This window comes from Solea solea, chromosome 15 (genome assembly GCF_958295425.1).
Source record: "Solea solea chromosome 15, fSolSol10.1, whole genome shotgun sequence".
Lineage (NCBI taxonomy): Eukaryota > Metazoa > Chordata > Actinopteri > Pleuronectiformes > Soleidae > Solea > Solea solea.
Window position 1 is genome coordinate 8868999 of NC_081148.1, and position 9725 is coordinate 8878723.

The 9725-nt window shown below is 40.0% G+C and overlaps 1 protein-coding gene across 1 annotated transcript in view; it reads left to right on the forward strand.

The window, feature by feature from the left end:
• The window catches only part of LOC131474011 (sprouty-related, EVH1 domain-containing protein 2-like), a 29925-nt gene extending 20466 nt beyond the window's left edge, over positions 1-9459 (forward strand). Inside the window, exons 5-6 of the mRNA XM_058651709.1 lie at positions 5195-5353; positions 5670-9459. Coding sequence (XP_058507692.1) covers positions 5195-5353; positions 5670-6458 — 948 coding nt within the window. The 3' untranslated portion in view covers positions 6459-9459. The remainder of the gene's footprint in view (positions 1-5194; positions 5354-5669) is intronic.
• The last annotated feature ends 266 nt before the right edge of the window (positions 9460-9725 follow it).

A 9725-nucleotide genomic window follows, 5' to 3' on the forward strand; every position in this document is an offset into this window, starting at 1 on the left:
CCGTGTGCAGTGGCCGCTCCGACTTAAGAAGCCAAAGCCAGTCCTGTTTATCACACAAAAACACTTGCACCCTTCTCACTGGGACAGACTTGTCATCAAGGCACAAACACACACACATTAGCAAGATGACATGACGAGACAGAAGTCCAAACCCTCCCTATCAGATGATACGCCGCGGCAACCCACAGAGGTTGACCCCCCGTGGGCCTGTCTGAAATCTTGTCTGTCTGAGCGCTGAGCACGGCAGCGGACCGGCCGTCTAGTGTCTGGCCAAGGTTTGAGTTGGAGTGGAGCCCTGACAGCGTCTAATGGGGGGTTGGGGGCGGGGGGGATACTGTTGTCAAAAGCACACACACACACGCAGATGAAAAGGTGGAATGAGTAAAGTGAGGTTGAGGCGAAGAGGACAGGTTGTTGTTGGGGGAAGTGATGAAAAGGCCAGAAAAGAAGATGCAAGGAAAATCCAGGGCTCACACAATGGTCAGCAACGGTTTCACAGAGGCGCTAATTCAAATTTTTGTCTCTTTTTCCATGCCATTATTATGATTTTAGGTGTTTAACATTTTGTCCACCTTCATCACTCATGAGTGTACACTAAATATGGGCCAAGTGTGAACCATCTCAGTTTTGGAAGGCATGTTAAATCACAGCACTGACTCTTAAGCTGTGAGGATCCAAAATGGGCTGGGTTGTGATCATTTCATGTGTATGTGGAAATTATTCACAGTTTTTTGCAATTTTTGTCGCCATGGTTGCTCGAAACGCTTAGAAAATTAATAGCCCGTCGTTCCTGATCTAACCGCACCTTTTGATATAGGATGTGTGGGGATTTTCTCAAAACTGTCTATGACATTTTTGTCAAATTATGGATGACATAAGATTTTTTGGGCTTTTCATTGCCTTTAATTGATAGCACAGAAATGGGGAGGCATAGAGGGTGAATGACATGCAGGAAAGGGTTGCCAATGTGGGATTTGAACCAGGTACACCTGCAGTGAGGGCTCTAACCACATCATTGGGCGGCAGCTCTTCCATGTGAGCTAAACGTCACCCAGTGTGTCGTCCACAATTTGACGAAAAGGTCATACATTAGTATGTCGTCCAAAATTTGACAAAAAAGTCATACTTAAGTTTGTCATCCAGAATTTGACAAAAAAAAGTCATAGGTTAGCATGTGGTCCAAAATTTGACCAAAAAGTCATGTATGTGGTCCAAAATTTGACCAAAAAGTCATAGGTTAGTATGCAGTCCAAAATTTGACAAAACAGTCATACTTTAGTATGTGGTCCAAAATTTAACAAAAAAGTCATAGGTTAGTATGTGGTCCAAATTTGACAAAAAAAGTCATAGGTTAGTATGTGGTCCAATTTGACAAAAAAAGTCATAGGTTAGTATGTGGTCCAAAATTTGACAAAAAAGTCATAGGTTAGTAAGTGGTCCAACATTTGACAAAAAAAAGTGATAGGTTAGCATGTTGTCTAAAATTTCTAGTTTATTTTAAAGTATATTTTTTGGGCTTTCATTGCCTTTAATTGATAGCACAGTGGAGATAGAGACAAGAAATGGGGAGGCAGAGAGGGTGAATGACATGCAGGAAAGGGCTGCTGATGCGGGATTTGAACCAGGTACACCTGCAGTGAGGGCTCTAAACACATCATTGCGCTGCAGCTCTTCCAAGTGAGCTAAACGTCACCCAAAATTTGACAAAAAGTCATACTTTTGTATGTCGTCCAAAATTTGACAAAAAAGTCATACTTTTGTCTATTGTCCAATATTTGACAAAAAGTCATAGGTTAGTATGTCGTCCAGAATTTGACAAAACAGTCATACTTTTGTATGTGGTCCAAAATTTGACAAAAAAGTCATAGGTTAGTATGTGGTCCAAAATTTGACAAAAAAGTCATACTTTAGTATGTGGTCCAAATTTGACAAAAAAGTCATATTTTTGTATGTGGTCCAAATTTGACAAAAAAGTCATAGGTTAGTATGTGGTCCAAAATTTGACAAAAAAAAAGTCATATGTGGTCCAAAATTTGACAAAATAAAAGTCATAGGTTAGCATGTCCAAAATTTGACAAAAAAGTCATAGGTTAATATGTGGTCCAAAAAACAAAAAAAAGTCATAGGTTAGCATGTTGTCCAAAATTTGACAAAAAGGTCGTACTATAGTGTGTCGTCCAGAAATTGACAAAAAAGTCATACTTTTGTATGTGGTCCAACATTTACAAAAAAGTCATAGGTTAGTATGTAGTCCAAAATTTGACAAAAAAGTCATACTTTAGTATGTGGTCCAAAATATGACAAAAAAGTCATAACTTTGTATGTGGTCCAAATTTGACTAAAAAGTCATACTGTAGTGTGTCGTCCAGAATTTGACAAAAAATAGTCATGGGTTAGCATGTTGTCCAAAATTTGACAAAAAAGTCATAGGTTAGTATGTGGTCCAAAATTTGACAAAAAAAAGTCATAGGTTAGCATGTTGTCCAAAATTTGACCAAAAATCATAGGTTAGTATGCGGTCCAAAATTTGACAAAAAGGTCATACTGTAGTGTGTCGTCCAGAATTTGACAAAAAAGTCATACTTTTGTATGTGGTCCAAAATTTGACAAAAAGTCATAGGTTAGTATGTGGTCCAAAATTTGACAAAAAAGTCATACTTGAGTATGTGGTCCAAATTTGACAAAAAAGTCATATTTTTGTATGTGGTCCAAATTTGACAAAAAAGTCATAGGTTAGTATGTGGTCCAAAATTTGACAAAAAAAAGTCATATGTGGTCCAAAATTTGACAAAATAAAAGTCATAGGTTAGCATGTTGTCCAAAATTTGACAAAAAAGTCATAGGTTAATATGTGGTCCAAAAAAACAAAAAAAGTCATAGGTTAGCATGTTGTCCAAAATTTGACAGAAAGGTCATACTATAGTGTGTCGTCCAGAAATTGACAAAAAAGTCATACTTTTGTATGTGGTCCAAAATTTACAAAAAAGTCATAGGTTAGTATGTGGTCCAAAATTTGACAAAAAAGTCATACTTTAGTATGTGGTCCAAAATTTGACAAAAAAGTCATACTTTTGTATGTGGTCCAAATTTGACAAGAAAGTCATACTGTAGTATGTCGTCCAGAATTTGACAAAAAATAGTCATGGGTTAGCATGTTGTCCAAAATTTGACAAAAAAGTCATAGGTTAGTATGTGGTCCAAAATATGACAAAAAAAAGTCATAGGTTAGCATGTTGTCCAAAATTTGACAAAAAGGTCATACTGTAGTGTGTCGTCCAGAATTTGACAAAAAAGTCATAGGTTAGTATGTGGTCCAAAATTTGACAAAAAAGTCATAGGTTAGTATGTGGTCCAAAATTTGACAAAAAAGTCATACTTTAGTATGTGGTCCAAATTTGACAAAAAAGTCATATTTTTGTATGTGGTCCAAATTTGACAAAAAAGTCATAGGTTAGTATGTGGTCCAAAATTTGACCAAAAAAAGTCATATGTGGTCCAAAATTTGACAAAATAAAAGTCATAGGTTAGCATGTTGTCCAAAATTTGACAAAAAAGTCATAGGTTAGTATGTGGTCCAACATTTGACAAAAAAGTCATAGGTTAGTATGTGATCCAACATTTGACAAAAAAGTCATACTTTAGTATGTGGTCCAAAATTTGACAAAAAAGTCATAGGTTAGTATGTGGTCCAAATTTGACAAAAAAGTCATAAGTTAGTATGTGGTCCAACATTTGACAAAAAAAAGTCATAGGTTAGCATGTTGTCTAAAATTTCTAGTTTACTTTAAAGTTTATTTTTTGGGCTTTCATTGCCTTTAATTGATAGCACAGTGGAGATAGAGACAAGAAATGGGGAGGCAGAGAGGGTGAATGACATGCAGGAAAGGGCCGCTGATGCGGGATTTGAACCAGGTACACCTGCAGTGAGGGCTCTAAACACATCATTGCGCTGCAGCTCTTCCAAGTGAGCTAAACTTCACCCAAAATTTGACAAAAAGTCATACTTTTGTATGTCGTCCAAAATTTGACAAAAAAGTCATACTTTAGTCTATTGTCCAACATTTGACAAAAAGTCATAGGTTAGTATGTTGTCCAAAATTTGACAAGAAAGTCATACTTAAGTATGTTGTCCAAAATTTGACAAAAAAGTCATAGGTTAGTATGTGGTCCAAAATTTGACAAAAAAGTCATAGTTTAGTATGTGGTCCAAATTTGACAAAAAAGTCATAGGTAAGTATGTGGTCCAAAATTTGACAAAAAAGTCATAGTTTAGTATGTGGTCCAAATTTGACAAAAAAGTCATAGTTTAGTATGTGGTCCAAATTTGACAAAAAAGTCATAGGTAAGTATGTGGTCCAAAATTTGACAAAAAAGTCATAGTTTAGTATGTGGTCCAAATTTGACAAAAAAAGTCATAGGTAAGTATGTGGTCCAAAATTTGACAAAAAAGTCATAGTTTAGTATGTGGTCCAAATTTGACAAAAAAGTCATAGGTTAGTATGTTGTCCAAAATTTGACAAGAAAGTCATAGGTTAGTATGTGGTCCAAAATTTGACAAAAAAGTCATACTTTAGTATGCAGTCCAAATTTGACAAAAAAGTCATAGGTAAGTATGTGGTCCAAAATTTGACAAAAAAGTCATAGTTTAGTATGTGGTCCAAAATTTGACAAAAAAGTCATAGGTTAGTATGTCGTCCAGAATTTGACAAAAAGGTCGTAGGTTAGCAATATCGTCCAAATTGTGATGCAACTGCCACTGTGATGCTCCAAAGTGGGCCTGGTTTTTCTCCTTCTTTTGACTGTTTCCCATTCATGTGTATGTGGAAATTATTCGCCTTGCAGCAGCAGGCACTAATGACTACTCGATTTATTTGATAATCAGCGCTTTCACATGTCACATGATGTCACCATGGTAACATTATTAAGGGATAATGTCATCTCCACATTCAGTTTTTATTTTAGTTTCAGGCCCTGGTGATTATGAGACTTTGTTGCTTAGGTTTTAAGGCACATGTTGTTGTCCAAAGTTAAACTTGCACACAATGATCCAAACGGAGCGGACACTTCCTGTTTTTCCACGGGTCAAAGCCGCGCCGATGCTTCCTGTTTTTGTTTGTCCAATCATGGCGTCCGCTCCATCCAATCACAAAGCAGCTCTCAGCCCACATCCTGTGTTTGTTTGTCCCCTCCTCAGAATACCACAGACAGCTCATCCAACTCCTCCCAGAAGCTGGAGGGCTCGCTACAGCCGCTCGAGTCCTCGCCTCTTCCGCAGAGACACAAGTGTGTGATGGGACATCGCCATGACCTCCATGACCCCTACCGGCTCTCAGACCACTTCTTCTTGGACCAGGTGAGACAAATATCTCTGGTTATACCAATTATTCCATTCGAACCTTTTCTTTATCAATTGAAACAAAAGTCTTGAAAAACAACTTTTGTGTTAGTTCAACTAAAACTGGACTCTTCAAGTTTGATTCAATCTCACCCAGGAATAATAAAAAAAAAAGTTGGATTAGGGTCAGAAACGGCAAGCAAAAATAACCGAGTTGTCCTTGTGTGCTGTGACGAGGACAATTGTCCAATTAAACTGCCACAGCCGTAGCTCGTCTTCCTTGAAACAGCTGCCATTTGTGTTAACCTTTCTTTACTTCTCTGTTTTTCCTCAGCCGTTGTCTCGGCTTACCCGCCACGTCACTTTCCAGGAGGACGAGGAAATTGTCCGTATCAACCCTCGGGAGCGCAGTTGGGAGCGAACCACAGAGCATCGCCTCGGACGGCAGTCAGATCGCCCCTGGCTCCGGGGCTATGAGGACTACCGCCACGCCACTGTGCGTGACAAGTTCATCCAAATGGAAGACTCGGAGTCCTATGTCCACTTTGCTAAGACTGATGCACAGAAGCACGACTACACCTACCCTCTGGCACCGGCCCTGTCGCCTTCAGACTCTGACCCTGCCCTCGGACCCTTGACCAATAAGGGCCACGGCGGCTCCTATCGACAGGGCTTCTCCTCGGTTGTCTCCACGCAGCCCCGCTCTTTCCTCCCCAGCTCCTCGCCATCCACCAATGGCGGGAAGGGGCGGAAAGAGGGAGGCATGGAGCGCGCACAGTGCGAACACTGTGGCGAGGCATTCTACGTCGCCGACAACCGGAGAGGCCGGTGCCAGGATGCTCCGGACCCTGTGAGGGCGTGCATTCGGCGGGTCAGCTGCATGTGGCTGGCGGACACCATGCTTTACCATTGCATGTCTGACCCAGAGGGGGACTACTCAGACCCCTGCTCCTGTGATGGAGGGGAGGGCGGTGGGGGAGGGCGGCTCGGCACACGCTGGTCAGCTCTGCTCGGCTTGTCTCTGGTGGCGCCCTGCCTCTGCCTCTATCCGCCCCTCCATGCTTGCCACCGGGCGGGGCTCACGTGTGGGTGCTGCGGAGGCCGACACAAGGCCCTGAGCTGAGCCGCCGTGCTTGAAAATGACTAAACAATCTAAACCCAACGCAAGCACAGGGAAAGGGAAGGATGGGGGGAAATGCACAAGAGGACAAGTTGTCATGGCTGCTCGCTCTCTGCCTTGGTTTCTCTGGGTTTCTCTACAAATTCCAGACACTGAAATAAGCCAAATAAATACTTGGTGCATTTTCTGAACGGCCTGGGAAGATAAGCTCCCCCTTACGGCAGAAAGTTCTCTCACCTCTCTTCACGTGGCCATTTCACGCTCTGTTTCTAGTGAGAGAGCACTCTTTTTTTCAGGGGGCCTTTTTTTTTTTTTTTTTTTATAGCTGACCTATATGTCATGTATCGCATATGCAGGTACTTTATACTTTGTACACTGACTTGGCGTCAAAGAACTTGAATTGTTTCTTTATTCTATTTTCTTTTCTCTCTCCTTTTGATGTATGCGTGGCCATTTTGTTTATATTCTATTCCAATATCAGGCCACCTCAACTCAACTCCAGCTACCAGAGAAATCAGACACTACACCTCTTTATATGTGCAAGTATATGTAAGTGTGTGTGTGTGTGTGTGTGTGTGTGAATGGTGTATGTACATGCATACAAGTGTGCGCTGAGGCCTTTTGTTGTCTGTGCTGCAGCTTATAGTTAAGCTCATGTATATAGTCCACATAGCTCTCCGCCATCGACATCTTCTTTGTTTACTGAAACAAACGTGGTACTCCATCTTAATCATCTTCTAATATCCCAAAGATTAATTTTTATCCTATTTATTTTCTCACTGAACTGATCCACCAGCAAAAAAAAAAAAGTAGTGCTGGTGTGTGTGTGTGTGTGTGTGTGTGTGTGTGTGTGTGTGTGTGTGTGTGCGCGCGATATACTCACTGAAAGAGCCGGTGCCTCGAGTCATGCTACACTACTCTCTCTCTCCCTGCTCCTTTCATGTTATTTCAAACAGTGCCTAAACTATCACCAAAATCAGGAACTCCAAATTCCAGTCAGGTTTTTTTTTTGTTTTTATTTTTGCTCGTTTTATTTACCGTACACTTGAAGCAGAGTGAGATTTTTAAGGCTCTTATTTCCTCCGAAGTCCATTTCACATCGAGGACATTAGCGTTGGCTCATGTGGAGATCCATGTGAACGCCTGTTTTGCCTTAAGATTTGGGGCCTGGCTCCAAGAATCACCCCCCCCCCCCCCCGAAGATGTCTGCTCGAAAGAAAAGCGCGAGCACTGTCAAGGCTCCAAGCAATCAGTCTCATTGTGTACACTTAGAAACTTGGTTTAAAGTATTTTTGTAATGAAAAGGAAGTGTCACGCAACGGTTCCCGTCGAGCATGTAGACTACGGACTCCAGTTTGCCTGCGACGTACAATCAGTTCCCACCGGTCACATTTGTGGCACCTTAAGTCTGAAGAAAACTGATATTTTAATGAGTGAAAACAGCTTCTACTGCGACTAAATCTACTCTGACACTGTTCACTCTCTACAGAAAACTCAATTTACAGTAGTTCCTATTATGTTAAGTCATTATAAGACATTACGGATGTGCAAAACTCAACGTTACACTTTTGTTGTGAACCTTTTTCTAATGCCATAATCCTTTTCTGGTGTTAAAGGAATAGTTTGACATTTTCGAAAATGACTCCTCTCCTAAAGAGAGAGGATTAATACCACTCATGTGTGCATTAATTAAATAAGTTAGTTCAGCATAGCACAGCTCTGTGTACAGTGACGAGCTAGAAAATGTACACGGGAAGTGTTTTTGTTTTTGTGTTTATACTTGTGTTGTTGTTTTTTAGTCTCGCTCCTACTGCACTCTCAAACTATTCCTTTAAAGACGAAATATTTTACTGCAAATATGCATCCACGGCTGATGCCTGTTGCCAAGTGGAAGATGTCATTATTATTATTATTATTATTATTATTATTATTATTATTATTATTATTATTATTATTGTTAAAAGTATCAGATCAGTTCAGAATCCCAACAGTTAAAACTCAAGCTCTTAAAGGAAAATCAAATTTCAGTGAAGTGACAGCCGGCGCGGGTGCTCTAAGCTTCGTCGATGCCTGGTTGAGGCTATCTTTTTTGGGGAGGGGGATGTGACTGGGAACACAATAAGCTTTCTGAAAATAAATATGAAATAAATAAAGGCAGGACGTCAGTCAGGTCCTCTGATGAAAGACTGGGAGTAAAAAAATAAAAAAAATTAATCCTGGACACAAACATCCATCCCTGATTGTTTTGCCAAGGAAATGTCACTTACTTACTGTAGTTGAAATACAGAATGCTTGAGGATGTCCTTCCTTCCCTGGTTGTGTCTGTTTCATACATCCTGTCCTGTGCGTGTGTGCGCGTGTGTGTGTGTATGTGTGTGTGTGTGTGTGTGCGCACGCGCCACATCCCTTTCCTTGATCCAAAGCTACTGGGATCAGCTGAATTTGCAATCACATACTAACACCTATCCATGTATAATTACATCCTTCAGTGATGTGATGCATCAGGAACAGGGCAAATCAGATTGTATAATGTGTGTCTGTGTGTCTGTGTGTGTGTGTGTGTTTGTGTGTGTGTGTAGACATGCCATCTCTTCTCTGTCTCGTCTGAGTGTGTCCTCACATGTCAGAGCCATTTACAAGTGCCTGAACGCATCCTCTTTTATCTCCTCGTGTATTTAAATTGAAAAAAAAACTAAAAGAAACAACTCCCTGTCATGAATTAGACCCATTTTTTTACGCTTAGTATTTTTACCTCTGTAAAAAAAAGAGCAAAAATTATATTATATATATCAAGTGTATGTTGTACATTTTTATTTCTATTTTGTTTTTTTGTTTTTTTTTAAAAATAACTGTTTCTAACATGTACGATGGATGTAGCTCATGTTTTTCGAGAAGGAACAGGAAGTACTTTGTAGATACTGACGGGTGGCCAGGTCTGTGAGAAAACTAAAGTGAAATGTGTGTCTTTCCGCCTCCAATAAAATGAGAGAAAACAGTGAAACCACACATGAGTCTGCAGCTTCATTTCACTCTGGGATTAAAGGTATATCACTAAATGTATACAATAAAATAAATGTACTAGAAAAACTAGAAATACAATGAATGATATAACGGTGTATTATGGACTTGTAAAGAACTCCTCTCCATTCATTTCTGTTGATATTTTGCCGCTTAAACAAAAGTATAGATGATTGGAATGGTAAATGTTTTGCAGTTTATTATTAAAAGTATAGCAAAATGTGGCTTTTATTTCAACTTTAAGAAGATACT